The 22334-nt window shown below is 43.4% G+C and overlaps 1 protein-coding gene across 2 annotated transcripts in view; it reads right to left on the bottom strand.

Annotated features, from left to right (window-relative positions):
* The window catches only part of SLC2A9 (solute carrier family 2 member 9), a 205612-nt gene that overhangs the window by 117549 nt on the left and 65729 nt on the right, over nt 1-22334 (bottom strand). For both annotated transcript variants that reach the window (XM_077878366.1, XM_077878360.1), the window contains one exon: nt 15536-15681. In XM_077878366.1, coding sequence (XP_077734492.1) covers nt 15536-15681 — 146 coding nt within the window. The remainder of the gene's footprint in view (nt 1-15535; nt 15682-22334) is intronic.

Raw genomic sequence — 22334 nt, 5'->3', positions numbered from 1 at the left:
CGCATCTTTCAATGATTACATTAACCCACTGAGTATGCATTACTGTGCCCACGTTACAGATACATAAAGTGAGACTCAAAGAACAGCAGGAACTTGTCCACGTTATGCAGCTAGAAAGTAGCAAAGGTAGGAAATCTACAACTTCATGAGTTCCAAGCTGGGGCATTCCCCAGGCTCTGGGCCCTCCCATGGGGGTGCTGATGTGACCTCAGCAAAGCACAGTCAGAGGAGGGTGGTTCTGCAGGCAGGACTGACATGACAGGAACAAGGGGGAGTGAGAAGAATGTGAGTGTGGCCCCAGGTGACCCATCCCCCTCATCTCTGGTGGCTGCCCTGACAGTCTTACGGAGCCACTGTCAGTTTTATCATGTGCCCAGTGCTCTCAGTCCTCTCGGTTTTGGTTTCTTGCATGGCTGCTTGTTTGGCCTCCCTCCTTCCTGGCTACCCAGTGGTCCCCTAACCATCTCCAAAAGGCTTCCCTGGCCCTTGTCTCCTGCAGTGGGGCTGCTCCCCCAGTCTTCCTACCCTTGGGATTCCTGCCCAGGCACTGTCCCTCTGGCAGTGAGCCCCTTGCAGGTGGGAACTTCGCCTGCCTCATCTCTTGGCAGGGGGGCGGGTCTGGTGCATTGCGGACACTCGGTAAATACCGGGTGATCTGAGCAAAATGAGTTGATTGGAATCATATGGATACAGGAGGTAGAGATTATAGGGTCAAGTCATCTGCAGCGATCTGAAGAAGGAGCAAGAATAACCTGAATCTGGAGGCATCATTGGAGAAAGGGGAAAAAGGGAGAAAGGGGCTGAATGAGAGGAAGACTTGGTGGGAGATGGTCAGGAGCAGCAGGGAGGTAGGAAAAGCTGAGTTAGGACAGAGTTCCAGTAGAGGCATCTCTGGGGAAGGACCCTGACATCCCCGGGAAGGGCTTTCTGGGTATGTGCCTCAGCCATCGTGCCCCCCTCCCCCTTCCTACTCCTCTCAGCCCCAGAGGCTCCCTCCACCAGCCACCCTGTCTAGAGCAGCCCCCATCTCTACCCTCCCCTCTTTTTTTACTTTTGTTCTGCTTCACTTCATATATTCATTTGTCTCTGATCTGTGTCCTCCACTAAAGGTTCATGAGGGCAGAGATCCTTGTCTGTTTGGTCCACTGCTGGATAGTGCCAGGCATACAGTAGGAGCTCAATAGATGTTTGTCAAACAAATGAATACATCGTGAATTTGTCCAAGTGATTTAAATCAAGGTGTGGGCTCCTGAGGGCTGTGAACACTAGAGGGTGCTGAATGATGAACCAGATCTCGATGCAGTGCTTCTGAGCACCCCAAATTTTGCACCCTGCATCTTGGGTAGCAGCTCCCCAGAAGGAGGAAGCCCTGGGGTAAGAGTCCTGCTTACAGAAGGGTGATAGGAGCAAGGGTTTGGGCCAGACTACCTGGCTGGAACTTCTACTAGTGTGTGGCCTTGGGCAAGTTCTCCAAACTCTACTGGGACCCACTTTGCTCACCTGCAACATGGGTATAATCACAGCAATCGTATCCAGTAGGCTTGTTCTGTGTTGTGGGGAATCACACTAGACAATGCTGGTGAAGAGCTCTACACAGTTCCTGACCTGGGAAGCCCTTCTCAGAAATAGGAGGGAAGCTTTCACCCATTCATTCAGCAGCACCTGCTGTGAGTCTTCTAGGTGGAAGGCGCATGGACTGCTCACAAGAGGAGAGGTGAGTTGGGTCCTCTTATCTTCACAGATAGATGAAGGACTGAACATGACATTAAGGGGTCTCACACACTACAACAAATTGGTAATGCCTGCCCCTACCCAGCTTCAGATTGTGTCCAAGACCACCAGTGAGATAGCTCTGGGCAAGGTTCCTCTCTGAGTCTCCATGTTCTAGCCTGTCAAGTGGGGATGACAAGGTACTTCCCAGGTTCAGGCAGGGTTATGGATAAAGCCACTGCTTCACACAAGGTAAGCGCTTCGTATATTTTGGTGCCCCAGTCTACCCTCTCATCTTCCCTCTGCTGTGTGAGTGATGGGTCATCCTTGGCAGGTTGCTCAGCCTCTCTGGGCCTCAATCCTCTCACCTGTGCCATGCTTCCACCCTGGGTGGTGGTGGGGAGAGCATGGGAGCACTTGTCGGCACCCAGCTCAGCCACTGGGAATGGTAGAGCTCAGAACCTGTTTCCAAGAGCAAGTAGCCACTACACAGTGCAGTGGACAAAGCTGGGCCTGTCGGCCAGGGGCTGGGGGCACAGTCCTCCTTGGCAGCTATGTAGCTCAGAGTCAGGTGCTGCATGTCTCTGAGACTTGGGTCTGTTGACCCCACAGCCCCCCAAGTGAGGATGACCTGCTACACAAAAAGCCCTGGAGGCTGTAGATGGTAGGGTCCTTTGCACATGTGCACAGGAATGTGTGGATCACAGAGTTTCTGATCCATCTTCTTATCTTCCCAGCATCCCCATGGAATGGGACGAGGGTAAAATGGCTGAACACCTGGAGCGGGAGATAGTGTGCACCCTTGCTGTGCAGAAGCATCTGTTGATAGGAACATGCTACAGCCAGGCCCACCAGACAGTAAGAGCTGACCAGGGACTGGGAGCATTTTGATGTAAGTGCTTCCACTGAACTGACATCTGCTTGAGAAAGGCCTAGGTTGAAATGGACAATAGTGAGGATCCTAGCACCTGTGTCCAAACCCAGCTCTGTTGCCTGCTTACCTGGGTGACCCTGAATCTCTCTACGTCCCCGTGCTCTTACCTGTGAGATGGGGATGATATTGATGGTGCTTAAATCATGGGTCATTGCATGGATTCCATTGCACAGATTCCACATCTAACCGAGCTTAGAACAGAGGGGACCACAGCAGATGTCAACTCTTGGAGCTCTGGGCCCAGGTCTGATGACACTGACCCCGCTCTCGGCCTGATCTTTGCTGAATCCTTCTGCCTTCAAGGCTTCACTCCAAGGCAATTCCAGCCTGGCTGGCAGGGCCACGGGAATCATGGGGCAGGAGCCTCATGGCCAAGCCATCTCCAGAACCTCTCATTATTCCCTACATGGGCTAGGAATTCTGTACCTTCTAACACCCACTCCAAGCCACCACTCAGATGGCAGCCCAACTAGTTGTTCTCCCCTGAAGCTGTCTTGAAGACAGGACAACAAAGTTCAGGCAAGCTTCAAAGACTTCTTTAAGATTCCAGATGACATGGCTTCAAGAACTATTAAATTTATCTCTATATCCCTCCAACCTTCCTTGCTTGTAGACTGAGATACCAGCTGGGCTGACTGAGGGGCTCCAGTGGCCCCAGGCCAGAGACATGCATCACCACACCACATGAATCGTCAAACCAGAAGCTCAAGGAGACAGGAGCCTCAGGGTGACTTCACTGCAAGCCTGTCTTCTCAGTGATGAGGAGCTTGGGGTCAGGAGAGGTCATTTGCCCAAAGTCACAGCACTCTCAGTATTCAGTGGCCTGAGTGCTGCCCACACACTTCACAGCAGGTGAGCAGAGGGTCTGTTTGCATTCTTGGAAGTGAAGAAGCATTGGAAAATTCATGAGTTGGGGGGTGTCTGGGTGGCTCAGTCAGTTAAGCCCTTGGTTTTGGCTCAGGTCATGATCTCAGGATCAGTAGATAGAGCCGCATGTCTGTCGGGCTATGCACGCAGCAGGGAGTCTGTTTGAGATTCTCTCCCTCTGCCCCTCCCCCACCCCAAGAAAAATGTATCTTTAGGGGAAAAAAAAGAAAATTCATGAATTAGGGTATTCATCATTCCAAGGTCAAGGAAGGTTTTGCATTCCTTCCACATTTAGGGAGCATCTCAGCGTCACTGACACCACAGTCAGACCCAGGATGATTCAAAGATGAGATCTTTGACCTCAGTTCCTGAGAAAGACGAGCAGGTGAAGGACCACTTGACTCCAAAACAGGACAAAGAGAGTATCTGAGAAGGGATTGTTTCGGGAAGACTGATGTGAGAACAACCAACTCTGAAGGCTCACAGGAAAGAGCTCGTGCATGTCAAGTGTCCAGCACACACCCTGCACACAGGGAAGCTAAACACAGCTAATACTAACATGAAGGAACTGACTTCTCCGAGCCAGGCATTGTTCCAAGAACATAAATTCTCACAACAACTCTGTGAGTTGTGTGCCTTTATTTTCGTATACTAACAAAGATAACGAAGCACAGAGAGGGTGAGTAACCTGTCCAAAGTCGCAGAGCTAGTGAGTAGTAGAGCTGAGATCCCAACCTGGCTGTTGGACTCAGGGTGCCCACTCTGAATCACTTGCCTGGGCATCAGAAGCACCTGGAAGGCTCGTTAAAGCACACATTGCTGAGCTGCCCCCAGAGTTTCAGATTAAGAAGGAACTGGTCTGGGCAGGAGCCGCACTTTGAGGGGCCCAGAACAACAGCACATTGGCCACAGCTGTGGGCTGTCACCAACTAAACCCTAACCCTGGCAATTTTCAGACATTAGCTCTACTGCTTCCCACACAGAACAGAATTCCTTTTCCTATTGTTAAAGAGGCAGACTATGAATTACAGCTGACTCCGGAAGCTCACAAGACTCGAACTGCTCCATCTGAAAAGGCTGAATTATCCAAAAGAGAAGATTCAGATCTCTGACGGCCATTTGAAGGCGCACGGGCCTCGACCTGTGCAGAGCTCTGAAGGGAGAGAAGAATGCAGGGGTGACAGTCTCCAATTTTCTTGTTTCCTGTTTCCCTTCAAAGGAAATTCATTCTGTGGCTGTTCCCAACCCAGCGGAGAGTTTTCTCCAGCTATAGAAAGCATCTGGGTCATGCCCAAAATGAGATTCTTCATTTCAAAGAGGAAAAGTGTGATTTCGAAGTCACTGAACAATAAAGACGATTCTTATCTGGAGAGAATGTTGGGTTGTGTGGGGCTTGAAATCACTTTAACTTAGATGAATACGTTTCTTCTTATATTCTTATAAAAATCAAGCTCTCTTTTCTTCCAGGGCTTGAAGTCCAGAGCGTTATGGATCAAAAGCTCACAGAAAGTAAGCACTTTCATGCATTTAGGGGTTGGGCCCACTTGAGAAAATTATGAGACTGGAGAAGACAGCCCTGCCTGGATTCCTATCCCAGAACTCTAAGCTTTGGGGACACCCTCCTGAGTTCCCCTAAAACAAGTCAGGACTTTGGTTCTACTGCAAAGAGGTCACAGGCTTCAAAGCCAGGAAGCTTAGGACTGCCTTCCTGCTGCAGCCAGCTAGGTAATTATTAAACCCATCTGAGATTGAGTTTTTAATCTGTAGAATAGAAAGTAATAATATTGCTACACGAATTAAATGAGATATTGGCTGACATCAATTTAGCACCAGCTGTAAGCACTGTTCCAAGTGCTTGACATGCATTTCCTTCAAGACTTACAAAAGCCCCAAGAAACAGGTGCCATTATAATCACATTGAAGAGGTGAGGAAACAGGCCAAGAGAGGCTCTGTAACCTACTCAAAATCCCACAGTGCACAGGTAGTGATGCAGGGACTGGTCTGGTACCGGAACCCACATGCCCACTGCCCTGCCCCACACTGCACCACACCACACCTCACTTTACCACTCTCCACTGCACCACACTACACTGCAGTTCACCATACCTCACTGAACCACACTGTACCCCACACTGCCCCTCACTATGCCACACTGCCCCACACAGTACCCCACTGCCCCACACTGCCCCACACAGCCCCACACCACCCCACACTGCCCCACACCCCCGCACTGCCCCACGCTGCCCCATGCTGTATCACACTGCCCCACACTATACCATACCACCCCACACTGTACCATCCCACACCATACTATGCTGCAGCTGGAGCTGTTCCATGACCTTCCCTTTGGACTTTATTCTTCTGCTATAGAATCCCATTTTCTCACCCCTTTTTAATATCATGGGGAATTTTTCTGGCATGAGATGTTTTGTTTTTGTAGATCAACAATAATTACTGTGATGAAATAATGATCATTTTGTAATGCCAGGTCTATATGGTGCAATGGTATAAGAAAGAACTACTGTCCTTAAGCAAACATGGAATACCTACCCAGGTTGATCACAAACCAGCCACAGAATGGGAGACACAATGGATTACTTTCTCTTTCTACAACAAAACAAAACTAGCAATGAGAGACAATAACAAAGTCATATCTACTTGAGGATTGAGAACATTATTTGAAATAATTGCTCTGAATATGAAATCAAAACAACGAATTATTTAGAAAAGAATCATATTGAGAAAGTGGCATATTACAATCTCAGGAATGTTGGCAAATCTCTGTTCAAAGTAAAAATGTTATGAATAATAATGACAAAACAGAAATTAATAAAACCCAAAAGCAATAAAATGAATAACAGAGTTTAGCCTATGAAATAACAGAGGCAACAACTTGAAAATCTTGTTTTTGAAAAGAGAAAGAGAGCAAAGAGAGAGAGAAAATCCAGTAAGTAAAACTAAATTGAGTGAGAACACATATCAATATGGAACTTTAAAACTCATATAATATATGTATGTCTGCATGCATATTTGTGTCAATAAAATACATAACTTTATTGAAAAAGACAGAAATTAACAAAACTGACCCAAGAGAAAATAGATTAGGTTATTAAAAAAGAAGCTGATAAAGTTTCTTCAAAGAATTTCCTCCTGAAAAGACTAGGTTTAGACTGTTTTACTAGTGAGTTCTTCTGATGCTTTAATTACCAACTAATGTTACAGAAACTGCTCTAGAAAGAGTAAAAGATAAAAGAAGATAAAAATGTGGGTTAAACTCTAAAAACTCTGGACAAATTTCATCTATGGACCTAAGTATATAAACACTAAATAAGATATGAATAAATCAAATTTAACAACATATAAAAATATTCCACAAAGATCAAGGAAGATGTATCCTAGGAATGTAAGGATGGTTTAATATAAGACATTCTAATATTCTAACAAATCCAGTAATTGTCAGGTAACAAAAAACATCATTAGCTTAATAAAAATCAGAAGATATTTTACACATTGCAGATAGTCTATTAAAACCAAGATGGGATAGATAATTCCTCACCAGTGTAAATAATATCAACTTTAAATTAATAAAAATTAACATACCCAATAGTGAAACATAATAGGTTTCCCAATAAATCAGGAAGAACAAAGATGCTCCCTACAGTCAACACTGAAACATCCTGGCCAATGCAAGAGGACATGAACGTCAGTAAAGAGGTAAGAGGCATAACTATTAGAAAGGAGGAGACAAATCATCAGTCTCTGCAAATGCTATCAATAATCACTCGTGTGAATTGTCTAGGTAAGCAAACAAAAGAAACGATGAGAAGGCAAAAGACAGTTCCAGATTACCACATACAGTCAGTAGCTTTTCCATAGTTTTTCTTTGAGAGAGAGAGATGTGAGAGAGAGTGAGAGAGAAAGAGCAAGCACAAGTGTGGGGAAGGACAGAGGTAGAGGGAAAGATTCTGTGCTGAGCATGGAGCCTGATGTGGGGCTTGATCTCATGACCCTGAGACCATGACTTGAGCTGAAATAGAGTCCGATGCTCAACCAACTGAGCCACCCAGGTGCCCATCTGTTGTGGTAATTTCTTATAGCACCAAAATAATATAATGCCATACTATATTATTTTTCCTATAAGATACCAGAGTTATTTAAATGCTTATGGATGACAAAGTGACATGTTTGCTCTTGAACACTGCTGGTGGGAAAGTCAGTCTCTCAGGAGAAAAATTTGATAATATGTATAAAAAGTCTTAAATAAATTTATATTCTTTGACTATTGTTTCCATTTCTGGGGCACTAAACCACATGAAGAATTAAAGAGTTGAATAATGATTTATGTAGAGGATTGTTTGTCTCAAGTTTTCAAATTGCAGTGTTTCACTAATAAACACTGGAAATAATCCAAATGTCCCAAAAAAAAAAGAACAATGAAACAGACTATAGTAACTCATAATATATTGTACAGTTATTAAAATTATCATGTCAATTAACTTCAATGCCTTTTTTCACAACCTGTGGCAAAATAATCAGCATATTAAAAATTATACATGGAGTGAATTAAATGTATGTGTGTGTGCAAGATTATGATTAAAAATAATGGCAAGAAAAATTTAAAACTGTTAGAATGTTTATCCAGAAATGGTAAAATATAGAAGTTTTAATGTTCTTATTTTCCACATTCTTCCATATTGTATATAATGGGTAGAGGTGCATCATAATCATAAAAATCAAGTAAGTTAATAGAAAAGAGTTAAGAGATTCGTGAAGGGGTGGGGGGATGGAAGAAACAGGTGGTGGGGGTAGGAAGTGCACCTGTCATGATGAGCACCGGGTGTTGTATGGAAGTGTTGAATCACCATATTGTACGCCTGTGACTAATATTACACTGCGTTAACTAACTGAAGTTTAAATTAAAACTTTAAAGAAAAAGATTTCTGAAAGGTATTTGTTTTGATAATAGTCACAGTGAAAGCTCAAAGGCTAAGGCATTCAGTAATGTACAATGTTGGCAGTGTACCTTTGTGATGGAATATTATGTTAATGCTGAACATTTATTTACTTTACAAATGTGCTTATAAAGAATCTTTAGTGATATGCAGAAATGATTTTGACATAGTGGTGATTTTTAATTAATTTATTTTAAAAATATTTTCTTTATTTATTTGAGAGAGCGAGCACATGAGGTGGGAGGGAAGGGCAGAGAGAGAAGGGGAAGCAGACACCCCGCTGAGCAGGGAGCCTGATGTGGGGTGTAATCCCAGGACCCTGGGATCAGGACCTGAGCTGAAGGCAGATGCCTAACCACTTAATCAACTGAGCCACCCTGGAACCCCAGTGGTGATTTTTTTTAAAGCAAAAACACAAAGCTAGGCATAGTATTGATCGCTATTGCATAACAGATATATGGAAACAGAAATAGACCAAAATACTCAAAGGACCTGCTTCCTCTCATGTGCCAGAATTTCAAGTGGTTTTACTTCCTTCTTTATGTTTTTCAAGTGTTCTGAGCTGAGTGCAAAATATTTCTACAGAAGAACAAAATGGATGTAAGTTGTCTGTGGAGTGTCCCCATGAGAACAATGGTGGACTCGGGGTCCCCATTGGGTCTGGCCTAGCCTGCTAGCTCACCGGGAACGGATGCCCACCCTTGGCCTCCCCACTCAAGGCAAACGACCCACGCATGGACAGGCCCACGCTGTTCCCCTGTCTTCTCGCACCTCTGCCTACAACGTTCACCCAAGTTCCTTTCTTCTTTCTCACTGCAGGAGAAGTAGCTAATTAATATGTTTTTAAAATATCCTTTAGAAGCATAAAATGTCACATATTTGTTCAACTCCCACATGTTTTACGATGTGTCTTTGATTAAATTTGCGGCACAAGTGTTAATTCCTACATTTACTTCTCTGTCTTGCCTTCTGGCGGCCTGTTCTGAAAGTCTTCCCACTGCTTCCTCCAGCCTCTGCATTTCAAAGCAATTGCATGCACGGAAAGTCAGTTATGCTCTCTTTGCTTTTTTTTTTTTTTTTTCTCTCCACAAGCTCAGTTGTCTTTGTCTTTGAAGGTAAAGGAGAAGTACAATGAAAATACAGAAAATGAAATTCTGACACTCAGAAATAACTGGGTCTCACATAGCCAAAACATCACAAATGCCCACAAAGATGAATGAAAGTTTCCATTTGACCTTCCTCCCCGTGCCAGAAGCCCAATATCCATCTTCCTGGAGCATGGATTTGAAAAGAAGACATTTGCTGTGTTATATATCCTCTAGCCAGGTCCAAGAATCTGGAAAAGTCCAACCTGATGGGAAAAGACAGCCTCTAGGGAGCATGGCGCACCTCAGCTGGCTCAGGCCAGAGGCCGGTGCCGTGCCTTTGCTCAGCACCAGGCTTGGTGCTGCAGGGAGTACCTCTGCCTGGGAATCCACATCCCTGTGTTCTCAAATCAGCTCTGCCTTCAAGTTGTTCTGTGACTTGGGCACTTCATTTCAGTGACCTGGTCATCCCATCTCCTGTAAAGCTGCTTCTCCTCTAGGGCTTCCTAGCTCAGCATCTGGTATTCCCTTCTCCCTGGGAACGTGCCAGACACCAGGAGTTATCCTGACTTCTCCTCCCCTGGACATTGTACCCCACCACTCACCAAGAGGACCTCGTCCACTTGCCCTCATGCCCATGGCCACTACTCTAATCCAAGCTGTCTCTTCACTGGACCAGTGCAGTCTCTTGGGTTTGACTGGGATCCAACATTTCCTCCACATGGCAGCCCGAGCCTTTTGTTTTTTTTTTTTAAGTAGGATCCACGTCCAGTGTGGAGCCCAATGTGGGACTTGAACTCATGACCATGAGATTAAGACCTGAGCTGAGGGCAGCCCCTGTGGCGCAGCGGTTTAGCGCTGCCTGCAGCCCGGGATGTGATCCTGGAGACCCAGGATCGAGTCCCACGTCAGGCTCCCTGCATGGAGCCTGCTTCTCCCTCTGCGTGTCTCTGCCTCTCTCTCTCTGAATAAATAGATACATAAATCTTAAAAAAAAAAAAAAAAAAAAGACCTGAGCTGAGATCAAGCGGTGGACACTTAACTGATGGAGCCACCAGGCATCTTTTTCTCAAATGCACATCTTATCTTATTGTTGCCTTACTTCTACCCGTGGAAGATTGCTCAGGGCTCTTGAATAAAGATAAGCCTCCACAGGTATTCATGCTCCCCATCAAAGTATATGAAAAATCACCCACAGGCAGGATCCAGCCCATAAGTGGGAGGTTGTTTTGTTTTGTTTTGTTTTGTTTTGTTTTTAAGATCAACTGGTTTCCAATATTTAAAAATAAAAAAAATGACATAAATACTTGATTCTAACATCTATTGAAAATCAGAAAAATCTATCAGCTGTAGCCCAGTATCTGCCATGCAAACAATAGGAGCTGCTCTCACTGGACAGGGCATGTCCCCCTGGCCGCCACAGGCCCACCTTCATTGTACTCACAGTGTGTGGGCTTCCTGCCCCTCGGGATATGGCCTCTGCTTACCTTTCCAGTGCCTCCCTACTCTCCCTTTCAGTGCCTCCCAGTCCCCCCTGGGGTTTCTGCCTCTGGACAGAGCCTTCACTTAAACTGTCCCGTTGGCCTGGAACACTCTCCTGCCTCTGTTCCCCTCTCTATCTCCATCAGCCTGGCCTGGGTAAATCCTACTAATCCTCAAAGCATGAGTTTAAATGTCACTTCTACAGAAAAACTAACCATTCCTGGCACCTTGTTCTAGGAGAGTGCCCTACCTTTCCCCCATCATGCTGGTGATCTTTGGTTACTTGTGTTTCCTATGAACTCCCCAAGGGGAGGGACTAGTCTGATCTCTGTGAACGGCCACCAGCAATCAGCCTGACACAGAGCAGCTTTCTAAATACTTGCTGAATGAGGGAATAAACTTGCAACCTCTGGATTTTGTTTACATACACATCAGAAAGACAAGATCTACCAGAGGGAAAAGATGCAGAAGCAAAAAGAAATAATAGCATGGGACAGGCATCTGTGCAAGGTGTCTGTTCCGGGGACATGCTGAATAGTGTCACTGTTTGCCAAACACATTCCCCAGAGAGTCATGCTGGAGTAGAGCTTGGGGACTTGGGACTTGCAAGCATGCCTGCTACCAAGGAGGACTCTGGTTCATGGACGCGGGTGACCTGCCTAGGGTCACAAGGTCTCCGCAGAGCAGGAGCATTCTAAATGTCAGAATAGGAATACGCCCAGTTCATGTACTTGCTCAAAGCTACAGCTACAGCATCCATCTCAGTATTGAAGAGTATATTGAATGAGTAAAGGAGTAAGGGAATGAAGAGGCAAGACAGAGGAATGTCTGTGTCCCTCCCAAAATTCACATGTTGAAACCTAACCCCAAGCCGGGGACTCTAGGACATGTAGCGTCTGCGAGGTGAGTAAGTAATAAGGGCAGAGCCTTTATCCGAAAAGACCTGAAAAAGGTTTCTCTCCCCATTTGAGGACACAGAAAGAAGGTGGCCACCCACAAGGCAGGAAGTGAGCCCTCTCCAGATCTGGCCCCCTGATCTCAGACTTCCCACCTCCAGAACCGTGAGAGGGACAAACTGCCTTGTTTGTAAGCTGCCCAGCCTATGGCATCTGTTACAGCAGCCTGAGCTAAGACAGGAGCCCAGGGGCAGAAAGGACCTGACACTGATTTACAAGAGGAGAGTGTGATGAGGAGTTGGAACTAATCTTGAAAGGGGAAAGCTTAGCCTCTATGGAGGCAGATACTTATTTCCTTTTTTATTCTGGGAGGACAACAGTCGTATTCGTTGGCTTTAAAATGCATTTTTATGTTTAGGGGACACAGGCTGTCATTGTTACATTGCCTTTATTTTTGTCACACACACATAATGTTGACTTTTAGAATCTCAAAATATTTTAAAAACAAAAAGCAAAAGAGTCTTTAATGTGGGATCTCACTTTGGTAAGGAGACTATTTTGATGTGCTTGCGTTAATTATAGAAATCATCATGCATGTGACAACCACAAATGTAAAGTGTGAATTGTTTTTGTTTTTGCAAGAGGAAAAACAAAACTATGGCCATAAACCCAAGAGGGTTGATAATGAAAGAGCAGAAGCAGATGCTTCTGGAGTGACCCGGATCAGGTGAAGTATAAAAAGTCATAGAAAATAAAAAGTGTTAGCAAACATTCAAAATTATTTTTAAATGATAAATGTCATTCAGCTCCCACTATCTTGCCATGCTTGACTCCTCAGCTTATAAAACCTTCCCTGAATGAGGAAGGAGCTGGCTCTAGGGTTGCTAGGCTCAGGCACTAAAGGGCCCTGTCCTCTCCCTACCTAAGCTCTTTCTATCTTACTGTGATTTATAAAGGGAAGCATATATTTGGTCTTCCTCCGATTTCTGGTACCCAGCTCCTAAAACCCTTGGAATTTCCTAAGTGATAAGAGTAATAAAAGTGTCTTGATATTCACCAAACCCTTTTAAGCCACACCTGAGTTTAGGTTAATGAAGTGTCGGGGATCCCTGGGTGGCGCAGCGGTTTAGCGCCTGCCTTTGGCCCAGGGCGCGGTCCTGGAGACCCAGGATCGAATCCCGCGTCGGGCTCCTGGTGCATGGAGCCTGCTTCTCCCTCTGCCTATGTCTCTGCCTCTCTCTCTCTCTCTGTGATGACTATCATAAATAAATAAAAAGAAAAAAAAAGAAAAATAATAGGTTAATGAAGTGTCTTCTGGAAAGCACCTATAAAGGGAGCTAGGTGGGGATCCCTGGGTGGCTCAGAGGTTTAGCGCCTGCCTTTGGCCCAGGGCATGATCCTGGAGTCCCGGGATCGAGTCCCGCATCGGGCTCCCTGCATGGAGCCTGCTTCTCCCTCTGCCTGTGTCTCTGCCTCCCTCTCTCTCTCTGTGTGTGTGTGTCTCTCATGAATAAATAAATAAAATCTTTAACAAAAAAAAAAAAAAAAAAGGGAGCTAGGTGCCAGTGGAGCTGACCAAGTGACCCAAAACCTCCAGGGAGGGGGCTGCAGACTGAGTTCTGACACCAATGGCCAATGGTCTAAACAATAAACAACCCTGCCTGCCTTTGTAATGAAGCTTCCATAAAACCCCCAAAGGATGGGGTTCGGAGAGCTTCCAGATTGGTGCACCCATGGAGATTCTGGGAGAGTGCCGCCCTGGAGAAGGCAGGGAAGCTACGCCCTCCACATCTCTTGCCCCGTGTGTCTCTCTCACCTGGCACTTCTGAGTTCTATCTTTTTATAATAAACCAGCATTCTCGTCAGTCAACTGGCCCCCTGTGTCCTATGAGCTGTTCTAACCAGATAACCGGACCCAAGGAGGAGGTGGTAGGAACCACTGATTTATAGCCAGTCAGCAGCGCAGGTGACAACCTGGACTTGCAATTGGCATCTGAAGTGGGGACAGTCTTGTGGGACTGAGCCCTTATCCCGTGGTGTCTGACACTGTGTCCAGGTAGATGATGTCAGAATTGAGCTGAATTAGAGGACACCCAGCCAGTATCAGAGCATTGCCTGATGTGGGGAAAGAAGCCGCACATCAGAATCAGTGTCAGAATCCTGCTCACACTCCCCGAGAACACAGCGTGCCCTCTTCTTAGCTGTGTAAGACATGCCCCCTACGGGTCCTGGTTTCAGCTCCATGTTTTTATGAGTCAGTTCTATACCTCACCTCCCTCGGCTCCCACTTCCACAGCTGCGGAGGGGAGCTGCTCACAGAGTAGCTGTGAGGATTTGGATGGCATAAAAAATAAGCACTGTGCGCAGTCATGTCTGCTCCTACCGCCAGCCTCCCCCCACAGGGGTGCTGCTCACAGGGTTTGCCAGGTGTACACTGTTCAAGCACCAGGCCGTGGTGGGCAGTGGGCATCCCACCATCACCAATGCTCCAACTCCTCCCTCCCTCTGGATCCTCCAGTGTACGTGGGAAGGCCATGCTGTTCTTCCCCCATCCTGGTGGCAGCAAGTCTGTGGACTCCATCCCTGCCCCCTCTCCCCAGGGCCACCACCTCTGTCCCTCTCTCCAGTCTCTGCTGGGTCCTCCCCTCCCTTCCTACTCTTCCCACTGCAGTCCACACCATCCCCACCCCCAGAGCCACCTCCTATCTTGGACCTGGCCATGTCACTCCCCTGCTCAAGGGCCACTGGGCTCCCTAGTTCCCCGGGGATGAAGCCTACTGGTGCAAACAGGCACCTCCCCACACAGGTTCTTCCCTCAGCCCTCAAGGTACTTGAATCCTGGCAGGGCCAGTCCTCATCTCAGGCCTTCTCTTCCATTATCCCTTTCTCTGCAATATCTTCTCTCCAAACCCCATTGTCACCTGCCTAACTCTTGCTCACCTGCAGAGCTCCATTTAGAGGCCACCTCTTTTGGGAAGTCTTCTTTGATCCCGCCCTCCCCACCCCAACCTGGGTGAGGCTTTCTTCCTTGTCAAGGCTACACAGCAAATCAACCGTTGAACCAGGATTCAAAAGTCAGGCCCTCCTGCTTCCAAAACAAGAAGATCACGCAATCACATATTTACTTAGGAAAAAAACACTGAGGCAAAGGAACAGAACATCTTGGAAAGATGCCTGAGCTGTAGTAAATGAAAACAGCAAGCTGCAGAACAATGTTCATGGCATGATTCCATTTAAAAAAAAAAAAAACTATAGATGTTTATATAGGTTTGTATATGCAAAGAAGAAAGCCGGGATCAATACAAATTGGGCTGTTGACAACAGCTATTGGGTAGGTGGATCTTAACATTCCATAAGGTTTGAATTTGTTATGTATTCTTTATGTTCTAAAAAAATAACCCCCCAAAATCAAACACAATCGAAGGAACTCAACAACTTTCCTCCAATAATAAGTGAAGGACCTGAGTGCTCAGGAATTCTGAGACACAAGGATGAGTATTTGGAGGCAGGACTCACCTCCAAATACCCTTGGTCCTGGAAGGGACCCGGGGAGCCGAGAGGATGGTATACGGTGAGAAGGGTCACAGTGGGTCAGTAGCCACGCTTACCTTCCCCAGCAGCTCAGGCAGGCCCAGCAGCTGCCCGGTGAACACACCGATGCAGATGAAGATGGCAGTCACCTGCCCCAGAGCGCCACGGATCTCCTTGGGTGAGATCTCATTCAGGTACATGGGGAGCACGCTGAGCGAGATGCCTGTGAAGGAAACATGGTGGCTGAGAGGGCTGCCTTCTCTGAGGGAGGAGCACTCTGGTCAAGGAGAGGACCATCGTCCTCAAGGAAGACTGGTCAGAGCCCCTCCTGCCGTGCTCTGACAAGAACAACAGTGTAGCCACAACACCACTCCCAGCATTCTGCACAGACTGCTGATGCTTTCACATGCCCTGTATCATTTCATCCATAAGGTGGGGCTTGGAGGTAAATTTCAGAGAAGCAGAAATAGATGATGTGGTGATGGTGGAGGTGAAGGTGGTGGTGGTGTTGGTGATGGAGGAGATGGTGATGGTGGTGGTGGTGGTGGTAATGATGATGGTTATGGTGGTACTGGTATTGGTGGTGATGATGATGATGGTGATAATGATGGTGAAGGTGATGGTAGTAGAGGTGGTGGTAGTGGTGATGGTAGTGATGATGGTGATGGTGGTGAAGGTGGTGGTGGTAGTGATGGTGAGAGTGCAGTGCCAGTCCCAGGACAGGCGTTAATTGACATGTACTGAATGAGTCCCCATGACACTGTCACCATACTATTATTTATTTAATCTAGGCTGCAGAAAGGCCCAGTGGTGGGGCACCAGTGATTGGGACTTGCACACCCCAGCCAGCTGGTCCTTGGTTACAACTAGTCCATGGAAACAGGCCCCAGTGGCCAGCTGGATGGGGGCAGAGACTCCGGGAAGCGAGCAGAGGGCAGTGTGCCTCTGGCTCTTATCTAAAACATCAACAACAGTTCCAATGTACTGAGCCTGCCATAGCTTCCAGAATGCCTTCTCCCTCTTCAGGCTGCATGGCCTGATGGTACTCGAGGAGCAGTCAGGGGCACACTCCCTCACATGGGGCTAGCTTAGCTTTCCGATTCCTCCTAGAGTTCAATTTGAGCAGCAGCTTTCAGCTGTTGAAAGCAGAAAGGACCTCAGAAAATATTCTCTAGGGAAATCAGAGATGCTGAAGGAAATACTTTAGGGACAACTGGGTATGTGCGTTTTCCTACTGGGGTGCAGAAAAATTGAGTCCAGTCCAAAGCATTTGACTAAATATAAGTCTTGACTTCTGAAAATTAAAATATGACACACATCCTTAAATTGCACAATGGAGTCTGGTGAATCATCACAAATGCACACAAATGCCTCTCATCTGTGCAACCCCCACCCAGGGCAAGAATCAACCTACACTGCCAGCACCCAGAAGCCCCCCATCCTGTGCTTACTCAGAATCTTCATCCTCCCTCTTCTCCCTGTCAGAGGTCACTGCCAGCCTGCCTGCTATCACCAAAGCTCTGTGTATGGAATCATAGGTGATGCATTTCTTTTGTCTCTCATCTCTTTTGTGTTTCTCATGGATGTGAAATGCAACCATGTTGTAGCATGTAACTAATTTACTTTTATTGCTGTGTAGTATTTCAATGTATGAGTGTATCACACTTCACCCTCCTTCCTATTGATGGACACTTCAGTGCTTTCTAGTTTGGGATTAACACTAATAGTGCCCCATAAACATTCTTACACAAGTCTTCTGGCACACACATATGCAAGTTTATATATATATATATATATAAACTATATATATATATATATAAACTATATATATAGTTAGCTATTTTATAGATAGATAGATAGATAGATAGATAGATAGATAGATAGATAGATATAGCAACCATATGATACATTTGTTGGGTTTTAGAAAGCCAATTTCCCCGAATTATCATACCAATCTACACCTTTATGAGAGATGCATGAAATACACTTTGCTCCACATTTTTGCCAATATTTGACATTATTGTGGTCTTTTTAATTTTTAGCAGTTGTAGTTTTAATCTGAATTTCCTTAACTACTAGTGATATATTTTTTTTACTTTATTTTATTTTAATCCCACTTAGTAACATACAGTGTTATATTAGTTTCTTGTGTACGATATAATGATTTAACACTTTCATACGTCACCTGGTGCTTATCACAACAAATGCTCTCCTTAATCCCCATCACCTATTTCACCTATGCCCCACCCCTCTCCTCTCTGGTAACCACCATCAGTGCGTCCTCTATAGTTAAGAGTCTGTTTCTTAGTTTGTCTCTCTCTTTTTTCCTTTTTTGTTTCTCAAATTGCACATATGAGTGAAATCATATGGTACTTGTCTTTCTCTGACTTATTCTGCTTAACATTATACTCATTAGCTATATCCATGTTGTTGCTAATGGCAAAATTTCATTCTTTTTGATGATTGAATAATATTCCATATATATATTCATCTATTGAGGGACACTTGGGCTGCTTCTATAATTTGGCTATTGTAGATAATGCTGCCATAAACATAGGGGTGTATGTATCCCTTTGAATTAGTGTTTTTGTATTTTGTATTTTGGGGTACTCAGTAGTGCTATTACTGGATCATACGGGAGTTCTATTTTTAACTTTTTGAGGAATACTAATGTGATTTTATATATCTTTTGGCCATTTTTGTGAAGATACCTGTTCCATCTCTCAGCTATTTTTGTAAGAGGTTTTTTTGTCCTTTTACTTTTGATTTGTAAGAGTTCTTAATGTATTCTGTATGGTGCCCTTTGTCAATTTCATTCACTGAAAATATTTTCCTGCTCTCTCTGGTCGTCCTTTCATTAATGGTGATTTTTTTTCATATAAAGTCTTTAATTTTATGTAGTCCAATTTATGAATTCTTGTACTTTAGTGTTTTTCTGTCCTGTTTAAGAAATCTTCTCCTATCCTAATATGGTGGAAATATATTGTATGTTATCTTTTGGAATATTTACCGTTTTATCTCTCATCTTAGAGACACAATCCATCCACCTGGGATTGATTGTGTGTATGACGTAAAGCAGTATTCTAGTTTCATTTTTAATGGAATTAAAATGTCAGAGTGTCAATAAAGATGCAGCATTTGCCATCCTGGATGGTGCAGTCTGTACTTTATCCCTAACACAATTCTCCAAAGAGGAGCAGCAGCAGAAAATACCATATGAACATTGAACCATAAGCCTCTGCTTTACATAAACAGCTAAGCTGGAGAAATAATAACTTAAGCTATCACTGTAGAAATTTCATGACTGTATACATAAGTAAAGAAGGGGTTCTTTTATGGTTTCCGAGATGATTACTTCCCTTCCTTGTTACCCCAGGATTCCATGTTTCTGGAAAGATGTGACACATAGAAACATTCTGTTTTAAACAAATCTCACATAAAATATTCCAAGCACAAAAACACAGGTGCATACCAACATCTGCTCATCTTGGAGTCTCCAGCCCCCATAAGGCTACTGAGGCCTGTTCCCATTGAACAATCACAGCCGAGGACCAGCCTGCCAGGGTCTGCAGTTCCTAACCACCGGGGGCCCCAATTGACCTGACATCATCTGCTGAAAAGATACTCCTTCCCTTCAGCTCTCCAGCTACCCCCTTGCCATAAGTAAGTGTCCATATATGTATGGGCCAACCTCAGAAGTCTTGTTCCTATCCCACTGATCTATTTTTCTATCTTTGCCCCGATCTGCACTGTCTGAACCACTGTAACTCTCTAAGTGTTGATATCCAGATTAAGTGTTCCCATTTTTCTTCTTCTGGAAGATTATCTCATGAATTCTCAGCAGTCTGCATTTCCATATAAATTTTAGAAGCAGCCTGCAATTTCTATTTTACAAAACCTGCTTGGATTTCCATGGCACCTATAGATCAATACAGAGGGAACATCTTTATCATGTAGAGTCTTCCAATTTATGAATATTTACCGTTCACAAAATACCTCCCATTTATGTGTCTAATTTCTCTATATAATATTTTATAGATTTTGTATAGATAATAAGGAAATGAGACATTGTACATTTCCCATTAGACTTATTCTTAGGTATTTAATGATTTTTATAACATTTTAAATGGTATAGTTTATAAATTTCATTTTCTACATAAGAAAACAATTTTCTACATAAGAATGCAACTTTTTGTGTATTGACCTTATACAGGAAGATGACACTGCATATACAAATTGCACCGCAAGTATACAGGTACGGCGACTTTTATCCAGAGACTCTGGTAGCCAAATCTACTCACTTATTCTGAAGTTTATTTATAGATTCTCTTAGATGTTTTAAACACCCATGACATCTGTGACAGATGACAGTTTTAGTTCATCTTTTCCAATCTTTATATCTTATATTTAAAAAATTTTTGTTTGCCTCATTGCATTAGCTAGGACCTCCAGTAATATGTTAACTCAGAGTGTGACAGCATGTATCTTGTCTTGCTCCCAAGCTCAGAGAAAAACCTATAAACATATTAGTGCTGAATATGTTGACTGCTGTAGGTTTTGGAAGGTAGCCTTCATTAGTTTAAGAAAATTTCCTTCTGGGGATCCCTGGTGGCTCAGCAGTTTAGTGCCTGCCCTTGGCCCAGGGCGTGATCCTGGAGTCCCAGGATCAAGTCCCACGTCGGGCTCCCTGCATGGAGCCTGCTTCTCCCTCTGCCTGTGTCTCTGCCTCTCTCTCTCTCTCTCTCTCATGAATAAATAAATAAAATCTTCAAAAAAAAAAAAGAATTGGGTAAAAAAAAAAATTTCCTTCTATTCCAAGTTTGCTAGACGTGTTTTTACTTTTCTTTCCCCATAAAAAGATATTGAACATTATCAAATGGCTTTTCTGCATATATCAAAATAATCATATGATTTTGTCTAAAATAGATTCTGTAAACATGGTGAATTACCTTGATTCATTCTCAAATGTTAATCCAATTTTCCATCACTAGAATAACTTAGCCAGGTCTCGACATACTATTTTTTTAAGTTTTATTATTGAAATATTGTTATGTTTATTGTTGAAGCTGTTTGCTAATTCTTTATTTAGGATTTTTATATCTATGTTCCTTAATGATATTGGCCTGTATTTTTTTTCCTATAAAGTTCTTAATAGGATATGGTATCAAGGATACGCTCATCTTATAAAATGAGTTGGGAAATGTTTATGCAGAGTTGGCATTGTTCTCTCTTAAAGAAGACTTGAACCTCTTTTGTTGGAAGGTTTTTAATTGTGTGTTCAACTTATTTAATAGAATGGGACTATTCAGATACTCCTTTTTTATTTACATAACTATTGGTTACATTTTTTCCTTCTAGGCAACTGTACATTTCATTTATGTTTTCAAATATATCACATCACGATATATTCTTATCTTTCTAATGTTTCAGGATCTATTTAATCTCTAATATTGGCTATTAATTCCTTCTCTCTTTGTAAACAGTTTCACAAGCAGTTTATCAATTTTATTCATCTCTTATATAACTTAACTTTGGCCTTGCTGATACTCTCAAATGAAAATCTCCTTTCTAACTTCTTGAGATGGAAACTTAGGTCATTGATTTTTAGCCTTTCCCTGTTTTATATATTTGCATTTGAGGTTATAAATTTTACCCAGAACATGGCTTTAGCTAGCTGTATTCCACAAGTCTGGATATGTCTTAAGTAGTATTTTCATTATAATTTAATCCAAACTATTTTAAAATTTCTATCATGACTTCTTTTTGTCCCTCTGATTACTCAGAAGTACACATTCTTTAATGTACATGATACTTAGATCTTAATATCCAAATATGTGAGAATTTTCCTTTTTTTGTAATTAGCTTCTGATTTAATTCTTTTGTGGTCATGGAATAGAGCCTAATTTTAACACTTTGAACTGTGTTGAGACTTGCTTTATGGCTCATCATATGATCAGTTTTTATAAATGGCCCATGAATGCTGAAAAGGAATGCGTGTTTTACACCCGGAGGTTTATGTTCCACATATATTAATTAGCTCATATTTGTTCATTGTGTCGCTCAAACCTTCTACTACTGATGTTTTTGTCCACTTGTTCTATCAGTTACTGAAATGGTATTTCTCATTTTAGTTTGGCTAATTTTTAATTCATACTCATTTTCAGTTTACACATTTCGATACTTTACATGATGTGCATGTCAACTTTAGAACTGAAAGTTTCATCATCATGAAATCTCTCTCATGTCTCCAGGCCTCCTTCTTGCCTTAAGATCTACTTAGTCTAGGGGCACCTGGGTGACTCAGTGGTTGAGCATCTGCCTTTAGCTCAGGGAGCAATCCCAGGGTCCTGGGATGGAGTCCTATATCAGGCTCGCCACAGCCTCCCTCTGCCTCTGCTTCCCCCTCTGCCTGTGTCTCTGCCTCGCTCTCTGTGTCTTTCATGAATAAAAAAAAATCTACTTAGTCTGTAATCAGTGTTGCAGTACTGGATTTATGAGCATAGATTTTTCCTATGCTCATATTTTTATTTTATTTTAGATCTTCCTATATCTTTAATTTTTATTTTTAATTATTTTTTAATCTTCCTATATCTTTATATCTAAGCTATATCCAAGGCAATCATTTTTACCTTTTAATTGGAGTATTAAGTCTATTTATGGATATGCTTGTGTTTAAATATAATATCCTACCATTTGCTATTCTATGTGGCACTCTTCTATATTGTTTTTTTAAATCTTTATTTAAATTCAATTTAGTTGGAATATATTGTTTTCTCTCTTCTCTTGCCTTCTTCTGGATTAAGTATTTTTAAGTCATTTGATTTTTCTATGTTATTTTCTCTTCTTTTAATAATTGCTCCAGAAATCATTTCATGA

This window comes from Canis aureus, chromosome 2, assembly GCF_053574225.1.
Source record: "Canis aureus isolate CA01 chromosome 2, VMU_Caureus_v.1.0, whole genome shotgun sequence".
Taxonomy (NCBI): Eukaryota; Metazoa; Chordata; class Mammalia; order Carnivora; family Canidae; genus Canis; species Canis aureus.
This window is presented reverse-complemented; position numbering and strand designations above follow the sequence as displayed.